General features: G+C 42.5%; 1 protein-coding gene and 2 non-coding genes across 5 annotated transcripts; all 3 read left to right on the forward strand.

Moving 5' to 3' along the window:
* Positions 1–515: 515 nt before the first annotated feature.
* KHDC4 (KH domain containing 4, pre-mRNA splicing factor) lies at positions 516–22222 on the forward strand. 3 transcript variants are annotated; one of them, XR_010157706.1, is made up of 14 exons: positions 516–633; positions 1120–1336; positions 5138–5266; positions 5603–5682; positions 7798–7850; positions 8116–8279; positions 9111–9322; positions 11268–11328; positions 12753–12810; positions 13043–13296; positions 17465–17638; positions 18426–18510; positions 19171–19262; positions 20946–22222. XR_010157706.1 is itself a non-coding variant. In XM_016947964.3 (14 exons), the coding sequence occupies exons 1-14, from the start codon at positions 596–598 to the stop codon at positions 21143–21145; spliced, it is 1845 nt and encodes a 614-aa protein (XP_016803453.1). In that variant the 5' UTR covers positions 516–595; the 3' UTR covers positions 21146–22222. The 3 variants fall into 3 exon arrangements, 2 of the variants coding, with proteins under 2 accessions (XP_016803453.1, XP_054528299.1); XM_016947964.3 differs by having other exon boundaries at positions 18398–18510; XM_054672324.2 differs by lacking the exon at positions 20946–22222 and having other exon boundaries at positions 19171–19305.
* Positions 8870–8998, forward strand: LOC112207352 (small Cajal body-specific RNA 4). The gene has a single exon (XR_002941784.1). It is a non-coding gene; the product is annotated as a small Cajal body-specific RNA 4 (non-coding RNA).
* Positions 14628–14764, forward strand: LOC112207339 (small nucleolar RNA SNORA42/SNORA80 family). The gene has a single exon (XR_002941771.1). It is a non-coding gene; the product is annotated as a small nucleolar RNA SNORA42/SNORA80 family (small nucleolar RNA).
* Positions 22223–22438: the final 216 nt, after the last annotated feature.

The following is a 22438-nucleotide window of genomic DNA, read 5'->3' on the forward strand; positions in this document are numbered from 1 at the left end:
TATTTGCCTGCGTACCTGCCTTGCCACATTGAGTGTACCAGAATGGCAGGGCCTGCGGCTTATTCATCTTTTTATTTTTATATTCCCTGCTTGGTGCACAGAAATGAAGCAAACAAACAGAGAAATTCTCCAAATGATCTTTGCAACGAATCCTTTTCCTTTTCTTAAGTAACAGAAACGTGAAACGGGCAAAAGCCGCGGGAAGGCTGTCTCCCCAGACAGAAACTAGGACTCAACACAAACGTAGCGGAATTTGAGGAGAAACCTGTTTAATCTCCTGACTCATGCATATTGTCTTCTAGTCTAACAACATGCCCACGATAAAGATGGATTCAGCTAGCCCCGATTCCGCATTTATAGTAGGCATAGCAGCCATCTTTCTTAAGGTTAAGGCGCAACCCGGAAGATCACACCCTACCTGCCTCAGAAACGCCAGATGCCTTTAAATCATCGAGAGTCCAATCGGAATCGACATTTTCACCGGAACCGCTCGGCCCCACGACCGGAAGAGGCTGTGCGTAAGAACGTTGGGGGCGGAAGTGACGAGAAGGTGGTAGTCGGATAGTTGGCGGGTGGTTGAGTAGAACCGGTCGCCATGTCCGCGGGGAGCGCGACGCATCCTGGAGCTGGCGGGTACGGCTTCAGGGGCGAGGGCATCGGAGCGAGCACTGGGGCGCAGGAGAGGCGGAGGGACCCTGAGAAACTGCGTATAGGGTGGAAGGGCCCTTAAATGGGAAGTAAAGGGCTGGACGTTTGGGGAGAAGGATCTTGAGCAGGCCTGGGGCCCTTAAAGGGCCGGCGGGGATCCGAGGGAGGAGGCAAACGGGGACTTTTGGAAGGGCGAGCCAAGGGGAAGGCGTAAACTAGAGCGTGTAGGATAGAGTGGAGTCTTTCGATATAGGTGACAGTAGAAACGAAAGATTTTGGGGAAGGGTTGAAAGTGGGGGTTTGTTAAATAAGCAATAATTGTTTAAGGAGAGGGGAGTTTTAGATTTGGAAGGTGATTCGGAGGTGTAAATGGAATATAATAGAGGGAAAATGGGGTGCTAAGGCGTAGTAAGGAAAGAATAACATACATGAAAGCTTTGGGGCCTAATGTTTTCCTTTTTCTCCATGTAGGCGCCGCAGCAAATGGGACCAACCAGCTCCAGCCCCACTTCTCTTCCTCCCGCCAGCGGCCCCAGGTGGGGAGGTCACCAGCAGTGGGGGAAGTCCTGGGGGCACCACAGCTGCTCCTTCAGGAGCCTTGGATGCTGCTGCTGCTGTGGCTGCCAAGATCAATGCCATGCTCATGGCAAAAGGGAAGCTGAAACCAACTCAGAATGCTTCTGAGAAGGTATTTGAAGTTGAAGGGTCTCCACTAATTGCGAATTTAATAGTTGTTTTGCCGGGCGCGGTGGCTTACGCCTGTAATCCCAGCACTTTGGGAGGCCGAGGCGGGTGGATCACGAGGTCAGGAGTTTGAGACCAGCCTGACCAACATGGTGAAACCCCGTCTCTACTGAAAATACAAAAATTAGTCGGGCATGGTGGCACGCGCCTGTAATCAGCTACTCAGGAGGCTGAGGCAGAACTGCTTGAACCCGGGAGGCGGAGGTTGCAGTGAGCCGAGATTGTGCCAGTGCACTCTAGCCTGGGCGACCCAATGAGACTCCGTCTCAAAAAAAAAAAAAAAAAAAGTTGTTTGTAATCCTGTAATCGCATAATAATTTGTGTTAGTAAAGGATAAATGGATATAGTAGTTGAGAGATCATTTAGTTTTGGAATGTTCCAGAACACATTTTGTTACAAATACATATTTACGAGGCGTTTTTGATTGGGCTGATTACATTTATGGACCAAATACCTTGTCTTGTCCTTGTTCACTTAGTTCAGCTTAAGCTGTATTTCCATAGTCATTTAAAGCAACATAACATGTTTTTAATATATGTGCTTTTTCCCTGAAGTCAGAGGAGTTCAGGTAAATCAAGTGAGCCCCATAGTGTCATCTCTAATTAGAACCTGTAGGGTTTTATTTATTTATTTATTTATTTTGACAGAGTCTCACTCTGTCACCAGCCTGAAGTGCAGTAGTGGGGTGATTTCGGCTCACTACAACCTCTTGTCTCCTGGGTTCAAGTGATTCTGCTGCCCCAGCCTCCCGAGTAGCTGGGATTACAGGTGCATGCCACCATGCCCGGCTAATTTTTTTGTGTGTTTTTAGTAGACAGGGTTTCACCATGTTGACCAAGCTCATCTCTGCCTCCCAAAGTGCTGGGATTACAAGTATGAGCCACCAGGCGCAGCCTATTGTTTGCAAAGATTGTGTGAGTCAATCATCCATTTATAAGGTTTATGAGGAAAAATTAAAAGCATCTTGACAAAGATGTAATGCTCCTTGTATATTAAGATTTTTAATACTGATGTTAATCGTTTAAGCTCTTTTTTTTTCCTTAAAACAATAATCTTTAGGTAGTTGACCTCAGCAGGATACATAAACACTGGATTTAGAATCATAAAACCTAAAAACCCAGAATCCACAGTTTGAAACCCAGAATCCACAGTTACTGGTTACATGGCTTTGGCATAACGAAACTCAGCTTTCTCGTTGGTAATATATACCTGCATTGTGTAGTGCAGTAGTCACTAGCTTCATGTGGCAATTTAAATTAAAATTAAGGGGCTGGGTGTGGTGACTCACACCTGTAGTCCCAGCTCCTCTGTAATTCTTCTTGGATTCTTGGAAGGCTGAGGTGGAAAGATGACCTGAGCCTAGGAGCTTGAGGTTGCATTGAGCTGTCATTTTGCCATTGCACTCCAGCCTGAGCAGCAGAGTGACACCTTGTCTAAATAATACAAATAATTAAATACTCTCAGGCTCCATAACTGTGAGAAATAAATTCCTGTTGTTTAAGCAAAAAGCAAAGCAAAACCAAAATACAATTTAAAATTTAGACCTTTAGTCACATTAGCCACCTGCCAAGTGCTCAAGAGACACATGTGGCTAATGGCTACCATATTCGACTGATAGACTAGAACCCTTGTCACCAAAAGTTCTCTTAGACAACATTGATAAGTACTATTAAAGGCGGCCATAAGGATTCATTGAGATGATAATGTAAATGAATACTATAAGGGGTTAAATAAAGGTAAGGTGATATTGCTGAGTTTGTATTTAGTTTTGCCTCCACATTTAAAAAATGTATTTAATGCACAAAGTAAACAACAGTATGTTACCTTCTTGAGCAGATTTTCTAGACATAGGTTGGGGAGATAGGCCCCTGTAGTCCCAGCTACTCAGGAGGTTAAAGCAGGTGGGTGGATCACTTGAGGCCAGGAGTTCAAGAACAGCCTGGGCAACATGGTGAAACCCTGTCTCTACAGAAAATACAAAAACAATTAGCTAGGTGTGGTGCATGCCTGTGGTTCCAGGGTCTGGCTTGATTGCCCAGGCAGTGACTGTGCAGTGGCGCAGTCTCTTCCTCCCAGGCTCAGCCTCCCAAGTAGCTGCGACTACAGACGCATGCCACCATGCCCGGCTAATTTTTTTTATTTTTTGAAGAGATGGGTTTGCCATGTTGCCCACCCTGCTTCAGCCACCCAAAGTGCTGGGATTACAGGCATGAGCCTGTTTGGTTCCTTCGTTCATTCGTTCTTTCTTTCTTTCTGTCTTTCTATCTGTCTTTTTTTTTTTTTTTTTTTTTTTTGGTGATAGAGTCTTGCTTTGTTGCCCAGGCTGGAGTTCAGTGGCACAATGACTGCTTACTGCTGCCTCAGCCTGCTGAGTAGCTGAGACTACAGTCTCATGCCACCGTGCCCAGCTAATGTTTTGTATTTTTTGTAGAGATGTGGTTTTGCCATGTTACCCAGGCTGGTCTGAAACTCTTGGGCTCAAGCGATCCACCCTCCTCAGCCTCCTAAAGTGCTAGGATTACAGATGTGAGCCACCGGTCCCAGCCTTTTTTTGTAATTTATATATTTATTTTTGAGACAGAGTTTTGCTCTTGTTGCCCAGGCTGGAGTGCGATGGCGTGATCTCGGCTCATTGCAACCTCTGCCTCCCGGCTTCAAGCAATTCTGCCTGAGCCTCCGGAGTAGCTGGGATTACAGGCACGAACCACCACACCTGGCTAATTTTGTATGTTTACTAGAGACGGGGTTTCACCATGTTGACCAGGCTGATCACAAACTCCATGTAGTTTAAATTGAAAGAAACCGGATCAGGTTTTACCTTCTTACTGGTTTTTCATTCTTCTTTGTTCTTCTGTAATAGAGTGAGGAATTATTAGTTAGATACAATTTAAGGGTTTTTGAGAGCTTTACAAGGATGGAGTTAGTTGGATTTTATGTTAGGATTATAGGAGTGGCATAAAGACAACTTCCTATTGTATGCATGAGGTATATGTGTTGTAGGCATTGTTCCTCTACCTTCTATTGTGTTTTACTCCATGTACAGCCAACTAACTGAGCTATAGAGTATCATAACTTGGCCCTTTAATTTTCTTTTTGAAAGTTGTAGCTTCTAGTCCCTAGAGCTTCTGTAATTAGGTGGTCATAAAAATGCACATAGGGCCAAGGTCACAGAGAAATCTTGATTGTGGCCTTCAAGCAGATTGACTTTATTATTGACTTTATTTAGTGTCATTTTAGTGAGGTTTTTGTTTGCTTGTTAATTCGTTTATGAAGAATGACCAACTGTGTTTACAGGCAGATGAAGGGAAGGGTAGGGAGGTGTGGGACTTGGGAAAGGATAGTTGTACATTGGATGACTAAAAGGCTTTATCTCAGCTGGGCACAGTGGCTCACGCCTGTAATCCCAGCACTTTGGGAGGCCGAGGTGGGTGGATCACCTGAGGTCAGGAGTTCGAGACCAGCCTGGCGAACACGGTGAAACCCCGTCTCTACTAAAAATCCGAAAATTAGCTGGGCATGGTGCTGCACACCTGTAATCCCAGCTACTCAGGAGGCTGAGGCAGGAGAATTGCTTGAACCCAGGAGGCGGAGGTTGCAGTGAGCTGAGATCACGCCACTGCACTCCATCCTGGGCGACAGACTCCATCTCAAAAAAATGAAAAAATAAATAAGTAAATAAATAAAATAAAAAAATAGACTTTATCTCATCATAAAAACTTTTTAATCTAATTTCTCTTTTTTCTAGCTTCAGGCTCCTGGCAAAGGCCTAACTAGCAATAAGAGCAAGGATGACCTGGTGGTAGCTGAAGTAGAAATTAATGATGTGCCTCTCACATGTAGGAACTTGCTGACTCGAGGACAGACTCAAGACGAGGTGAGGAGGCATTGAGACTCTTTGGGGAGGGCGGTGAGTGGATTCAGATAAAGAAGACCTCTAAATAGACAGGCGTCAGATATTTATTAGTGGGTTTGGGTCATAGTCTCTAAAGTCAGGATTGGGTTTAATTTAACTTCAGAGGAAGATAATGAAATGGATATAAATGAATTCTCTGGGTTGGTTTGAGTAAGAAACCATGGAATCAAAATTTCAGATGCAAGAGAGAATTCTTTCCTTCTTTACTTGGTTGAATGAATGAATGGGAAGAAAATCTGTCTGCCATTGAAATCAACCAATTGCCACATTTTTTTAATTGAACATTTCCTTTTTTAGATCAGCCGACTTAGTGGGGCTGCAGTATCAACTCGAGGGAGGTTCATGACAACTGAGGAAAAAGCCAAAGTGGGACCAGGGTGCGTATTCTCGTATCTTGTTTATGGAAGGGTTGGGTGTATGACTCACGTTAGCCTCATGTTTTTTATCCTTAGGTAATACGTGTACACAGTATTTGATTCAAGGTTTGAGGGGTATGTGTGTGCACACTATAGCAGAATTCTGGATATCAAACAGATACAAGATGTTGGGACCTGTTTTTGGACTTTTATTTCACATTTAATGTTTTTATTGGAGGAAACAAATTATAGGAAAGTGTAAAAGAAGATACTAACCACTAACATTTAATGTATATACTCTTCTTCTTTCTGTTCCATATGATCTGCAGAAATAATGTATATACTTTTTTTTTTTTTTTTTTGAGATGGAGTCTTGCTCTGTCGCCCAGGCTATAGTGCAGTGGTGTGATCTCGGCTCACTTCAAACTCTGCCTCCCGGGTTCATGCCATTCTCCTACCTCAGCCTCCTGAGTAGCTGGGACTACAGGCACCTGCCACCACGCCTGGCTAATTTTTTGTATTTTTAGTAGAGACAGGGCTTCACCGTGTTAGCCAGGATGGTCTTGATCTCCTGACCTTGTGATCCGCCCCCCTCGGCCTCCCAAAGTGCTGGGATTACAGGCGTGAGCCACCACGCCCGGCATTGTATATACTTCTTAACTTTTTTCTGTGGAAATAGTTCCCCTCACAAATGGGCTCTTTTTTTTTTTTTTTTTTTTTTGTCTTTATGATGGTTATAGGTTGTGATTATTCAGGTAAAGACTTAATCTGTTTCATTTCATTCCTTCCATCATTCAGTGTTTGAGTTTCTCTTCACTGTCAGTTGATAGGTACTTAGGGAATGCAACATTTTTAACATTAGCTTAAACTACACAAAATAAGGTGGCAAAATTTAATTCCTACCCCAAGCCAGGAATTTATTTATTTATTTATTATTTATTTATTAGAGAAGGAGTTTTTGCTCTTGTTGCCCAGGCTGGAGTGCAATGGCGCCATCTCGGCTCACTGCAACCTCTGCCTCCTGGGTTCAAGCAATTCTCTGGCCTCACCCTCCCGAGTAGCTGGGATTACAAGCATGCGCCACCACACCCGGCTAAATTTTGTATTTTTAGTAGAGATGGGGTTTCACGATGTTGGACAGGCTGGTCTCAAAAGTCCTGACCTCGGGTGGTTCCCCTGCCTCGGCCTCCCAAAGTGCTGGGATTACAGGCATGAGCCACCGTGCCCAGCCCCAAGAATGTATTTAAACTTTCTATATGTGTTGATTGCTGTTTTGAACTTTGTCTTTAAAAAGTTATTTTTACCTGCTACTTTTTATTAACTGTATATGGTTATTGATCACTTTATTATAATTTAAGTCCTCTTCACATTTAGAATCTAAATTATCAGTTGATGTGGACCTTAAGAGGTTTCTCTATATGCATGATCAATCTTTCCCCATTAATTTTGTGTGTGTGTGTGGTTTTTTTTTTTTTTTTTTTTTTTTTTTGGAGACAAAGTCTCGCTCTGTTGCCCCGGCTGGAGTTCAATGGCATGATCTTGGGTCATTGCAACCTCCACCTCCTGGGTTCAAGTAATTATTGTGCCTCAGCCTCCTGAGTAGCTGGGACTACAGGCGTGCCACCATGCCTGGCTAATTTTTGTAATTTCAGTAGAGATGGGGTTTTGCCATGTTGGCCAGGCTGGTCTCAAACTCTTGGCCTCATGTCATCCACCCACCTCAGCCTCCCAAAGTGCTGGGATTACAGACATGAGCCACAGCACCCAGCTTGCCCCATTGATTTTGATAGACGAGACCACATTTGTTTATAACCTATTAGACAACCAGCAAAAAGGAATTCTGTTCTTAAATATTGGGTTATCTCAATAGACTGGACAATAATGGTAGTGAATCCATAAGAACAGATTTGATCTGAACTCTGTGGGCCAGTTGACTTTTAAGATCAAGAAGTTTATTTGTTCCCCAGCTGTTAAAGCATGTTCTGAGACATTAGCTAGCAAAAACCCTTCTAATGTATATAGTCCCTTTTGGTTATTTGGAAACTTGAAACATTACAAATTAGATCTGGTGACCCATTTGACTCCTTTTTTGGTTTTGACCACATTGAGATCATCCTTTTTTGTTTCTCTTTATAGGGATCGTCCATTATATCTTCATGTTCAGGGCCAGACACGGGAATTAGTGGACAGTAAGTAATGTTTTTGGCTCACGTAGCACTTTTTGTGAAGAGCAAAGTACAGGGCTCTGTATAGCAAGTTGGCAAAGTGTCCCTGATGGCTGTTCTAACCCTTGTTCATGAACTATACACGAATTTGTATGGGAGTTTAGAGGGATTGAGAGCCACATATTTGGGTAACGTATAAAGCAGATTTACGTGTGAATAATTGAACACTGGCCTGCCTGGGCACTAGTCAGTTCATTCCATTCAGTTTTACTGTCTGTGTTTTTCTAAGGAGCTGTAAACCGGATCAAAGAAATTATCACCAATGGAGTGGTAAAAGCTGCCACAGGAACAAGTCCAACTTTTAATGGTGCAACAGTAACTGTCTATCACCAGCCAGCACCCATCGCTCAGTTGTCTCCAGCTGTTAGCCAGAAGCCTCCCTTCCAGTCAGGGGTATGTTTTGGGGAGGGATCATTAATAGCATTATCATTTCTATAAAAATGATATGTGCTGGCCAGGCACAGTGGCTCATTCCTGTAATCCCAGCACTTTGGGAGGCCAAGGTGGGTGGATCATTTGAGGTCAGGAATTTGGACCAGCCTGACCAACGTGGTGAAACCCCGTCACGAACATTACCCGGACCTGGTGGCAGGCACCTGTAACCCCAGCTACTTGGGAGGCTGAGGCAGGAGAATTGCTTGAACCCGGGAGGTGGAGGTTGCAGGGAGCTGAGACCATGCCACTGCACTCCAGCCTGGGCCACAGAGCAAGACTCCATCTCAAAAAAAAAAAAAAAAAAAAAAAGTGCCAAGTAATACATATAAAGAAAAAAAAATTGTGAAATTCCAAATTCCAATCCCGAAAGTTACCTGCCATAAGTATTCTGTTAGTGTGTTATCCAGCTCTCCACGGTATAATGAACACCTGATCACACATTTCTTCATATTGATATATTCTAGAAAGGAGATTGATAGAGCAGAAGGTATACATGTTGTACATTTTGAAGTTAGTGGTTTTAATTTGTATTTGTAAACTTGATGACAACTGGAGGACTAAGAAGGCTGAGTCTGATGAAGTAAGACTTTGCTGATACATTCCTCCTAGAAAAAAGGGTTGGAGAGAGCAGCCTTCACTGAAGAGTATCACAGGGCTGACTGTACTACCCAACACTCTACCCCAGTTTTACAGGAGACTGTCTTTGCTATAATTTCTTATTGACTTATTTCAAAGATTGAGGATTTAATTATATATTGTTTAATCTGAACTATTCTGTTCTTCCTACAGATGCATTATGTTCAAGATAAATTATTTGTGGGTCTAGAACATGCTGTACCCACTTTTAATGTCAAGGAGAAGGTGGAAGGTCCAGGCTGCTCCTATTTGCAGCACATTCAGATTGAAACAGGTGCCAAAGTCTTCCTGCGGGGCAAAGGTTCAGGCTGCATTGAGCCAGCATCTGGCCGAGAAGCTTTTGAACCTATGTATATTTACATCAGGTATGGATGGATAGGGCAGGGGACATGTGAATTCTTGTCAACTTGTTGGTACAGTCAGGAGTGATTCAGAAGGAGCAAGAGAAAACTGGGTGTAATTAATAGTAATGAGGGATTTAGATAAATGCTAGGAGTAATTACTTTATAATAGTTAAAGAAATTGTAGAATTGGGGCACGGTGGCTCATGCCTGTAATCCCAACACTTCTGGAGGCCAAGGCGTAGGACCACTTGAGCCCAGGAGTTTGAGGCCAGCCTGGGCAACATAGCGAAACCCCATCTCTCCAAAAAAATTTAAAAAATTAGGCGGGCATGGTGGCTCACACCTGTAATCCCAGCACTTTGGGAGGCCGAGGCGGGTGGATCACGAGGTCAGGAGATCGAGACCATCCTGGCTAACAAGGTGAAACCCCGTCTCTACTAAAAATAAAACAAAAAAAATTAGCCGGGTGTGGTGGCAGGCGCCTGTAGTCCCAGCTACTCAGGAGGCTGAGGCAGGAGAATGGCGTGAACCCAGGAGGTGGAGCTTGCAGTGAGCCGAGATTGCGCCACTGCACTCCAGCCTGGGTGACAGAGCGAGACTCCATCTCAAAAAAAAAAAAAAAAAAATTAGCCAGGTGTTATGGTGTACACCTTAATCCCAGCTGCTCAGTAGGCCGAGGCAGGAGGATGGCTTGAGCCCAGGAGATTAAGGCTGCAGGTAGCTGTGTTTGCACCACTGCACTCCAGACTGGGTGACTGAGTGAGACCCTGTCTTAAAAAAAAAACCAGGTGCGGTGGCTCACACCTGTAATCCCAGCACTTTGGGAGGCCGAGGCAGGCGGATCACTTGAGGTCAGGAGTTCGAGACTACCCTGGCCAACATGGTGAAACCCTGTCTCTACTAAAAGTATAAAAATTAGCCAGGTGTGGTGGCAGGCACCTATAATCCCAGCTATTCAGCAGGCTGAGGTAGGAGAATTGCTTGAACCCTGGAGGCGGAGGTTGCAGTGAGCTGAGACTGCTCCATTGCACTCCAGCCTGGGCAACAGAGCAAGACTCCATCTCAAAAAAAAAAAAAAAGAGAGAAATTATTGAATTAGGAGACGGAATTCTCTCTTTAGTATTCAAGTCCTTTGGTTTTGTACAAGTCTGTACAAAAGTGAATCTTGCCCTGTAATCCCAGCACTTTCAGGGCCGAGGCGGATGAATCAGAAGGTCAGGAGATTGAGACCATCCTGGCTAATATGGTGAAATCCCGTTTCTACTAAAAATAAAACGAAAAAATTAGCCAGGCATGGTGGCAGGCGCCTGTAGTGCCAGCAACTCGGGGGCTGAGGCAGGAGAATGACGTGAACCCAGGAGGTGGAGCTTGCAGTGAGCTGAGATCGCGCCACTGCACTCCAGCCTGGGCAACAGAGCAAGATTCTGTCGCCTCCTGCCTCAGCGTCCCGAGTAGCTGGGACTATAGGCACCCGCCAACATGCCCGGCTAATTTTTTGTATTTTTAGTAGAGACGGGGTTTCACCGTGTTAGCCAGGATGGTCTCGATCTCCTGACCTCGTGATCCGCCTGTCTCGGTCTCCCAAAGTGCTGGGATTACAGGCGTGAACCACCACGCCCGGCCAAAAAAAAGCAAATCTTAAAGTGAGCTGTGATAAGTCTGAAATAATTTTCATTTAAACCTATGTCAATATTAATACATTTTATAGTAATTTTATGAACTTTAAACATTTTTATATCAAGAAGTACCATTACTCAGAGAAAGACTAATATTTGTGGTAATGATAGTGGTTATATCTTAAAAGACTTATGTTTTGTGTTTCTGTTTTGTGATTTTCAGAGGCCTAGATTTGAGCTACAGTGAATGTATTAGTGTAGATTTGTAAAATAGCATGGAAAATGAAAGCAGAATTCTGCATCTTTTATTTATTTTTCTCTCCTTTGAATTCCTGGTTATTTCTTTGCAGTCACCCCAAACCAGAAGGCCTGGCTGCCGCCAAGAAGCTTTGTGAGAATCTTTTGCAAACAGTGAGTTGTATTTGTCTGATACTCATTCAGAAGAACAATTGCCATTTTGGAGTATGTCTTAGCTGTTTCTTTCACCTGTTTAGTTTCCTAGTACTGCTATAACAAGTTATGGCAGTTGGGTGGCTTAAAATAACACAAATTTATTCTATCACAGTCCAGGAAGCAGAGTCTGAAATCAAGGTGCAGGCAGAATTGGTTCCTTCTGGAGTCTTTGAGAGAGAAATCATCCCATGCCTTTCCTCTCTCCTAGCACCTGGTCATTGTGTTGGTTTTCTTTGGCTTGTATTAGCATAACTCCAGTCTGAAGTAAGGGTAGAACTATAGTAATTTAAAACCAGTTAGACATGTTTGGGGGATGATTGCTCATTTGATTATGCATTCTTTTTATTCTATAAACAACCAAAAGTTAAACCTTAGGACTGTCTTTATAGCACTTAGAGGAAATCAGGTTTTGCACTGAATATGTTCAACCTTGTGTTCTCTGGTGCCTTATTGGGTAGCTCATGGTTGGTTTTTTTGTTTGTTTGTTTTTTTACTTTTGTACATATCACCTGATTTACCAACCCTTGTACCGGATAATTTTCTTGACTATTTCCCATCTTTGTTGGTACTTGAGGTTATGGACTTAATAATATATAGGAAGGAAGTATGAGGAAAATACGAAACCCTTACTAAATGTGAGCTCCTTGAGGAAAAGTCACCCAGTAAATGTGAATGAATTGAGGTCTCACCAGTTATACTAACAACTTGGAAATTTCCTAGTTACTTAATTTCTGTGGCTTTCTAAATGATTCTGTACCCCAGAATTGAGTATGGTTTAGGGGATTCAGGATTATTCTCCTAATTCTCAAAATTGGCTTAATAATTTATAGATTTGCCTTATTAAAATGTTGAGGTGGGTTGGACATGGTGGCTCATGCCTGTAATCCCAGCCCTTTGGGAGGCCAAGGCGGGCGGATAATGAGGTCAGGAGTTCGAGACCAGCCTGGCCAACATAGTGAAACCCCCGTCTCTACTAAAAATAAAAAACTAGCTGGGTGCGGTGGCACGCGCCTGTAGTCCCAGCTACTTGGGAGGCTGAAGCAGGAGAATCGCTTAAACCTTGAAGGTGGAGGTTGCAGTGAGCTGAGACCACGCCATTGCATTGTAGCCTGGGTGACAGAGTGAGACTGTCTCAAAAAAAAAAAAAAAAAAAAGGTTGCAGTGATACAAGATCGCGCCACTGCACTCCAGCCTGGGTGACAGAGCAAGACTCTGTCTCAAAAAAAAAAAAAAATGTGGGTTAAACAAGTTTAAATTTGATTGGAACATTGGTAGATATATTTTAATTCCTAATGGCTTTGGTCCTAGAATTATGTAATCAGACCCTTGTAAATGCACAGCTTCGGCTGTCCCATGTTAATTTGTTTCCCCCTCTCTTTCAGGTTCATGCTGAATACTCTAGATTTGTGAATCAGATTAATACTGCTGTACCTTTACCAGGTGTGTACATCTTGAAGTGTTTAAAAAATATTTTGCTAGTGATAGTTATGTGTAACTATGATACTTGAGGCTAGACTGTGCCAGGGCACTATTAATGTTCCCTTTAATTTAGGGTAATTTGGAAAGCCATTCATGCCTCAGTATTTTTCTTCCCTAGATATTAAGTTTAATATTCAGCTAAATTGTCTCATTCTGCTGCAGCTGATTAAACACTTTTTTTCTTCCCCCTCAGGCTATACACAACCCTCTGCTATAAGTAGTGTCCCTCCTCAACCACCATATTATCCATCCAATGGCTATCAGTCTGGTTACCCTGTTGTTCCCCCTCCTCAGCAGCCAGTTCAACCTCCCTACGGAGTACCAAGCATAGTGCCACCAGCTGTTTCATTAGCACCTGGAGTCTTGCCGGCATTACCTACTGGAGTCCCACCTGTGCCAACACAATACCCGATAACACAAGTGCAGCCTCCAGCTAGCACTGGACAGGTAGGATGTCAGGATATGCAACAACATATTACTGAATTTAGGAAAAACTGGGGAAAGAGGGGAGGTAGTGGTATTCCAGAAATAAATCATGTGATATGGAATGTCTTTTTCCTGCTGTCTTCTGTGTTCCTACCACCAACCTACCTGAATATTTTGGATTAGTGTGTATGTGTGTATGTCATCCTGAAGTTTATATTTTCACAAGTCTTGCACACCAAATAGCTGTTTAAAGTGGGGATGGTGGGCACACTTGCTATAAAGGGTCAGATGGCAAATATTTTAGGCTTTAAGGGCCATACATTCTCTGTCACAACTATCACACTCGGTGGTTGTAGTGCAGAAGCAGCCCGTGGATAATACCTCAATGAATAAGCATAGCTGTTGTACTCCAGTAGAACTTTATTTACAAAACAGGTGGCAGGCCACAGTCATAGTTTGCCATACCCTTGGCCATTGTTTGCCTAACCTTACCTTTGCAGTGTTAACAAAGTCCTCAAGGAGAATGGGGCTACCTTCACCACACCTCTCAGTAATTGGAACTGAGTTAGCATTTCAAATCTTAGAAGGAAACATAATCTCAGCATTTGGGGAGGCTGAGGCAGGATTGCTTTAGCACAGTTTGAGACCAGCCTAGGCAACATAGTGAGACTCCATCTCTACAAAAAAAATTAGCTGGACATGGTGGCACATACCTGTATTTCAGCTACTTAAGAGGCTGAGATGGAAGGGTCTCTTGAGCCTAGGAGGTCATGGATGCAGTGAACCAAGATAGTGCCAGTGCACTCCAGCCTCAGTGACAGAGTGAGACTGTCTCAAAAAAAATTTTAAAAAGCAACATTATGTAAGAGATATATAAACTTTTCAAATGTAAGGATTATAAATGCTGGTATGTTTCTTTTATAACTTAAGAAATGTATACTTAAAAAAAATTTTTTTTTGAGACAGAGTCTTGCTCTGTTGCCCAGGCTGGAGTGCAGTGGCGCATCTCGGCTCACTGCAAGCTCTGCCTCCCAGGTTCACGCCATTCACCTGCCTCAGCCTCCCAAGTAGCTGGGACTACAGGCACCCACCACCACGCCTGGCTAATTTTTTTGTATTTTTAGTAGAGACGGGGTTTCACTGTGTTAGCCAGGATGATCTCGATCTCCTGACCTCATGATCCAACTGCCTCTGCCTCCCCAAGTCATGGGATTACAGGTGTGAGCCACCGCACCTGGCCACAATTTCTTAAATCATGAAAGTAGAATTTTAGGAAAAGAGTAGATGTCTGGATAATAATCTGGATGGATTATATATACTGGTCTTGGAGGCAGGGGAGAGACTTAATGAGAGCATGGTAATGGATTTATGGTGGGTCCTTCTCTCTGGGCCTCTCATAGTGTACCCATGCCAGAGTAAATGGCAGCCTCGAACCATTGCCCAGTCCCCTTACCTGTGGGCTGTGAGCACTGAAGGGGGTTGCACAGTGTGTAACAAAAAAGCTATGAACTAAATTTCATTTGTGGTCTCTAGTCAAATTTATTTTATTTTATTTATTTATTTTATTTTTATTTATTATTATTTTTTGAGACAGAATCTCGTTCTGTCGCCCAGGCTAGAGTGCAGTGGCACCATCTTGGCTCACTGCAAGCTCCGCCTCCCAGGTTCACGCGATTCTCCTGCCTCAGCCTCCCGAGTAGCTGGGACTACAAGCGCCTGCCACCACGCCTGGCTAATTGTTTTGTATTTTTAGTGGAGATGGGGTTTCACCTTCTTAGCCAGGATGATCTCGATCTTCTGACCTCGTGATCCGCCCACCTCAGACTCCCAAAGTACTGGGATTACAGGCGTGAGCCACCACGCCTGGCCTTATTTATTTATTTATTTATTTATTTAATTTTTTTTGAGACGGAGTCTCGCCCAGGCTGGAGTGCAGTGGCGCGATCTCGGCTCACTGCAAGCTCCGCCTCCCGGGTTCAGGTCATTCTCCTGCCTCAGCCTCCTGAGTAGCTGGGACTACAGGTGCCCGCCACCACACCTGGCTAATTTTTTTGTATTTTTAGTAGAGATGGTGTTTCACCTTGTTAGCCAGGATGGCCTTGATCTCCTGACCTCATGATCCGCCCGCCTCGGCCTCCCAAAGTGCTGGGATTACAGGTGTAAGCCACCGCACCCAATTTATTTTATTTTGAGACAGAATCTCACTCTGACGCCTAGGCTGGAGTGCAGTGGTGTGATCTTGGCTCACTGCAACCTCTACCTCCTGGATTCAAGTGATTATCCTGCCTCAGCCTCCCGAGTAGCTAGAATTACAGGCACATGCCACCACGCCCAGCTAATGTTTGTATTTTTAGTAGAGATGGGGTTTCACCATTTTGGCCAGGCTGGTCACGAACTCTTGACCTCAGGTGATCCGAGGCCTCGGACTTCCAAAATGCTAGGATTATGGTGCAAGGATTACAGGCATAAGCCACCGTGCCCGGCCAAAATTATTTTAATTTTTATATTTAGCTCTGTAGGTCTCTACTTTTGAGGGTCAGTCCTTTGTAATTGGGAAGCAATACAGCAGAGTGGTTAAAAGCAGGGAGTTAAGGCGGCCGCAGTGGCTCATGTAGCTGTAATCCCAGCACTTTGGGAGGTTGGGGCGGGTGGATCACTTGAGGTCAGGAGTTCAAGACCAGCCTGGTCAACATGGTGAAACCCTGTCTCTGCTAAAAACACAAAAATTAGCTGGGCGCGGTGGCAGGCATCTGTAATCCCAGCTACTTGGGAGGCTGAGGCAGGAGAATTGCTTGAACCCAGGAGTCAGAGGTTGCAGTGAGCCGAGATCGCATCGCTGCACTCCAGCCTGAGTGACAAGCAAAACTCAAAAAAAAAACAAAAAAAAACTGGGAGTTAGAATTAGATTGACAGGGTTGATCTTGCTTTCCCATTTTTGAGCTGTGTGATAATTGGGATGTAACTTGCCCTGTCTAGGGTTTGGTTTTCCTTAGATGTAAAATGGGCACAGTGATAAAAATCTCAGAGGTTTGCAAGGATTAAGTAAGATGATCCAATCTGTCAGTAAATGTTAGCTGTGTTATTAATACAGTCAGCCACCTTACAACGTTTTAGTCAGTGATAGACTGCACATATGATGCTTGTCCTGTAAAATTATAGTAGCATATTTTTACTGTACCTTTTCTACATTTAGATACACAAATACTTACCATTGTGTTACAGCATTCAGTACAGTAACATGCTATACAGGATTGTAGCCTAGAAGAATAGGCCATATCGTATAGCCTAGGTGTGTAGTAGGCTATTTTCATCTAAGTTTGTATAAGTACACATTTGTTAAATGACAAAATTGCCTTGCAGTGCATTTCTCAAAACATATTCCCACTCAGCGTAGTGGCTCACACCTGTAATCCCAGCACTTTGGGAAGCTGAGACAGATGGATCACAAGTACAAAAAAAAAATTAGTTGTGCATGGTGGCACGTGCCTGTAGTCCCTCGGCAGGCTGAGGCAAGAGAATAGCTTGAACCTGGTAGGCAGAGGTTGTAGTGAGCCGAGTTGGCACCATTGCACTCCAGCCTGGGAGACAGAGCAAGACTGAGACTCTGTCTCAAAAACAAGACAAAACAAAACACGTATTACCATTGCTAAGCAACGCATGGCTGTATAGAGTTTTCTCTTCAGACCTGCCTATTCCTGTGTAATATATACTGTCTTCTGATACCCCTTATTCCTTTTTGGAACAACATCTTCAAACATTAGACTTAATCTTGACATAGTAGCTTAGTAATAACTAAGGGAGTGGAAGATGAAATTGCTTCTTCCACAAGCATTAGCAGCATTTATAAATAACAGAAAGCTTATTACAGAAAGCTAATCACGTTGACTGTCAGTGGTTGGAGTTCTGTTTGTTAATGGTCATGTTTACTCCTAGTAGCCCAAATGCATAACAGAGTTTTCTTAAAAGTTCAAAGCACTGTATATAGGTTGTCAATTTCATGTTTCCCTAGGATGAAGGTGAGAAGGCTTAGGTGATAATGTTACCAAATTATACATGAAGGAAACTAAGGACCTGAAGATGCAAAATTCATATGATACTTAATGATCCTTAAAGTATATTATAATCATTGTTTACTTATTCCTTGGGCATTCTCACACTTTTTTTCTTCCTTGGTTTGTTTTGGTCCCAGAGTCCGATGGGTGGTCCTTTTATTCCTGCTGCTCCTGTCAAAACTGCCTTGCCTGCTGGCCCCCAGCCCCAGCCCCAGCCCCAGCCCCCACTCCCAAGTCAGCCCCAGGCACAGAAGAGACGATTCACAGAGGAGCTACCAGATGAACGGGAATCTGGACTGCTTGGATACCAGGTTAAATAAAATACCCTGTTTTCCTATCTTCACCTTATTCTTCTACTGTATTCTCCCTTTAAAAAAGATAAATTCACATCATTCTCCCAGTACTAGGATTTCTGCTTTCTGGAATTCATTTTGGTTAGGTTTTTTATCCTATTCAACAGACTCTTGAAAGCCTCTGAGAGTTCTTACTTTCTTATACATCTCACTCAAAGCTCTTGATCTACCAGTATGTGGTTTGTATTTAAAACCTTGGCTTTCAATGGTGCTCTCTCTTTTACCCTCCACCTAAAAAAGAGAGTGATATCTCCCTCCAGTCTCCCCACCCCTCAAGACTGCTAGAAAAGGAGTGATTCTGTACATGTAATTGTAAAGTTAGCCACTAAAGTTAAAAAGATTCTTAATTTGTAGTTTTGGTGCAATTTTATCAGAAGTACCTTTCCATTTTGCCAGAATCCTTGAATCATTCTTTAAACCAAAGCATTTTTTTATAGTTTCTAGCTAAGTTTATAGAAACTAGTGGAGCTATGGGCAGTCAGTTAAAAACAGGCCATAGATAGCATAATGAATTATAACACCCCTGTCCAAGTCCTATAGAGAAAAAAAAATCCCTACTTTTGACTACAGTTACACAGCAAATCCCAAAGAGCTTTGTAGTAGTTTAACGTACTACAACTTATCAGAAAGATGAGGCACTTGACAGTTACATTAAGGAGCTAAAGTCAATACGGCAGTTGTAGATTTGCTAATGCCACTGTATTTTTCTGCTCATAGCATGGACCCATTCATATGACTAATTTAGGTACAGGCTTCTCCAGTCAGAATGAGATTGAAGGTGCAGGATCGAAGCCAGCAAGTTCCTCAGGCAAAGAGAGAGAGAGGGACAGGTAAGTTGGAATAATTATGCAAATGTATTCAGATGTTATTTGTTTGCACCATTAGTGAGAGTAATGATCATTGCTATGAGCTTAAGTATTCTGAAACTGAAATGAAATCTTTGAATCAAATATGCTTCTGTTTGTTGTAATTGATGCAATGAAGTAAAATATGATAGGCCTTTTACAGATTTAGAAGCAGTTATATTCGGCTTTGAATAATTTATTACTTGTTCAGACATCTTTCTTGACTTCCATTGTCTGCATCTTGGCCATTTTCCTAAGGGTAGACAGTAACAGAAATGTTACATAATTCAGCTATTTTTGCTACTTTAGAGTCATTAGAATATCATGGATGGAAGTACATGAATGTGGGAGTTCAGCCTGCCACACAGTGCTTGAATTTTCCTTTCTTATATTAGTATATTAACCTTCATAAGAAAGGAGCTGATATCTTTCTATAACAGTTCATTCGATTTTTGTCATGGCAATTGCTGTGTAGACAGGCCTTATACTTTTATAAAGGGACTGGGGGAAGGTGGAAGGGGTTGAAATTAATGGTTAAAATGAATTTGAAGGATTGTCTGCAGACATAATTGCACTTCTAATCCACTGGATAAGTTAAGAAAATTTAAATTGTCTGAAAGAAAGTTTCATTTTGTTTTTCAATAGGCAGTTGATGCCTCCACCAGCCTTTCCAGTGACTGGAATAAAAACAGAGTCCGATGAAAGGAATGGGTCTGGGACCTTAACAGGGAGCCATGGTGAGTGTGATATAGCTGGGGGAACAGGGGAGTGGCTAACTAAGACTGGTCTAAAGCTATTAGTTTTCTCAGCTGGGCGCGGTGGCTCACGCCTGTAATCCCAGCACTTTGGGAGGCCGAGGTGGGCGGATCACCTAAGGTCAGGAGTTCAAGACCAGCTTGGCCAACATAGTGAAATCCCATCTCTACTAAAAATACAAAAACTAGCGGGCATGGTGGTGGGCGCCTGTAATCCCAGCTACTCAGGGGGTTGAGGCAGGAGAATCGCTTCAACCTGGGAGGCAGAGGTTGCAGTGAGCCAAGATCAGACCACTGCCCTCCAGCCTGGGCAATAGAGCAAGACTCCATCTCACAAATAAATAAATACATAAATAAAGCTATTAGTTTTCTAACCTGATGTTCATTCAGGTGTTTAATCCAACCTCTATAATCTGTTGGCCAGTGAAAATACTTTTGGGCCGGGCACGGTGGCTCACGCCTGTAATCCCAGCACTTCGGGAGGCCAAGGTGGGCGGATAACCTGAGGTCAGGAGTTTGAGACCAGCGTGGCTAACACGGTGAAACCCCGTCTCTACTAAAAATAGAAAAATTAAGCTGGGCATGGTGGTGCATGCCTGTAATTCCAGCGACTTGGAAGGCTGAGGCAGGAGAATCGCTTGAACTTGGGAGGTGGAGGTTGCAGTGAGCCAAGATCACACCACTGCATTCCAGCCTGGGCACTAGAGTGAGACTCTGTCTCAAAAAAAAGAAAGAGAAAATAGTTTCTAAAAAATTGTATACAGACAACCTTTTATTTCCAACAAACGTGTGTCGAGAGAGAGAGAGAGAGAAAATAGTTTTAAAAAATTGTATACAGACAACCTTTCCTTTCCAACCAACGTGTGTCGAGAGAAAATAGTTTTAAAAAAATTGTATACAGACAACCTTTCATTTCCAACCAACGTGTGTCGAGACAGAGAGAAAAAATAGTTTTAAAAAAATTGTATACAGACAACCTTTTGTTTCCAACCAACGTGTATCTAGAAAAGAGTTAGTCGACTTATTTTATACATAGCATCAGTGAATACTAATGAGTGGTAGGTCATTTCAAAATCCTGTTGCCTATATTATGTGAATACCAGGAGGTCATCTGATACGGACTTAATAAAGGTTGATTTTGCTTTATATTGGGAGCTGAGCCACACCTCCCCTTATAACTCTTGGTCAGTAATGGTCAGTTTGTGGCTGTTAGGAAAATGTTGCTTTTTAGCATTCCAGAACTCTAAATCCTGTAGAGGTACATGGGATATTTTATTCTTTGCCTATACTTATAAAAATGAACAGAAGAAAATACGTTTTTTTCTTTTCTTAACTTCTTTTCTTTTAACTCTTTAAAAGGTGAAATATCAGCCCTCAAGAGACTCACTTGCTAACTTTCCTTTTTTTCTTTTTTTTTCTTTTTTTGTGTTTCTTTTTTCTTTCTCTGTTTTCTTACATGGTTCTGGTGGATTCACATTTGCTGATGCTGGTGCTGTTTTTCGTGTGATCTTCAACGTTTTTGGGTGACCATTGACCCTGTGACCTCAAAATGGTGTCCAACTAACCACTTAAAATTAACATCTTTTTTTTTAATTAACGAATTTATGGTATTTTTTTTTTTCCCTTGGCGGGGATGGGGTTGGGGTTGTTTTTTCTCTATTCTAGATTATCCAGCCAAGAAGATGAAAACTACAGAGAAGGGATTTGGCTTGGTGGCTTATGCCGCAGATTCATCTGATGAAGAGGAGGAACATGGAGGTCATAAAAATGCAAGTAGTTTTCCACAGGGCTGGAGTTTGGGATACCAATATCCTTCATCACAACCACGAGCGAAACAACAGATGCCATTCTGGATGGCTCCCTAGGAAACAGTGGAACAGAGTTTTGACTCTCAGTGACTCTTCTTAGCAATAATGCATGCATTTGATTTAACAAGACTCTGGGGCCTGTGCTGGGAACCATCTTGGACCTTTGCAGAAGTTAGAGATTCAGTGCCCCCCTTTCTTAAAGGGGTTCCTTAACAACAACAAAAATCCTTATTTCTGCAGTGGCATAGAATCTGTTAAAATTTAATTAGAATCACAAATTTATCTCAGAAGCTTTTTAACAGTTGGTGAAATGTGCTTGTCCAACAAAGCATCCTAACAGGGTCGTTCCCATACACATTTGACCTGGTCAGCCTTTTCCAAGTGAATAGCCCCAATTCTGACATAAAGAAAGTTTTATTTGTATTTTACTACTGTTCGGTCAATTTTGATATATAACTGGTTACAAACAGAGCCTTACTGTTTATTAGTGGGGAAATGATTTTAAGACCGTCCTTTTCAGTATTTAATTCTGACAGATCTGCATCCCTGTTTCGTTTTGGATTATTTCTGTTTTGGAAAATGCTGTCTCATTTAAAACTGTTGGATATAGCTGGATCCTGGATAGGAAAATGAAATTATTTTTTCATTGTGTTTTTTAATTGGGGTGATCCAAAGCTGGCACCTTCAGGCACATTGGTCTCATAGCCATTACTGTTTTTATTGCCCTTCTAAGATCCTGTCTTCAGCTGGGTCAGAGAAAACTTCTTGACTAAAACTGGTCAGAACTCATCACAGAAATGAAATACAGTGGTCTCTCTCTCCCAGAACTGGTTGCAGCTAAAATAGAGAGATCTGACTGCTGGCTATAGGATTTTGGACTTAATGACTGAAATTGCAAATTGTCCTTTTTCTTGGCATTACAGATTTTGCCAAAATAACTTTTTGTATCAAATATTGATGTGTGAAAGTGAAGGAGCTAGTCTGCTGAACCAGGAATAGTTTGAGATATTGAACTGTCATTTTTGCACATTTGAATACTTTGCAGGCTGGCTTTGTATAAACTTATCCTCTGGTTTCCTATATGTTGTAAATATTTAGACCATAATTTCATTATAAATAAATCTATAAATATTCTGCTTGTGGTTTCTCTGTTTTCTTCCACAACCCATCCATACACTGAAATTCATAAACTTTTTTACTTATAGCACAATGCAACTATAACATTACCAGAAAAATACATATACAGACCCCAAGGTTTGCATATAGTTCCCAGAGTTATGTAACTGCAAAATGTACCCTTAAAGTTCAAATGAAAAGGTTAAGGATTATTATGCTGGATATTTTCCATTT

The sequence above is a fragment of the Pan troglodytes genome, chromosome 1 (assembly GCF_028858775.2).
Source record: "Pan troglodytes isolate AG18354 chromosome 1, NHGRI_mPanTro3-v2.0_pri, whole genome shotgun sequence".
Lineage (NCBI taxonomy): Eukaryota > Metazoa > Chordata > Mammalia > Primates > Hominidae > Pan > Pan troglodytes.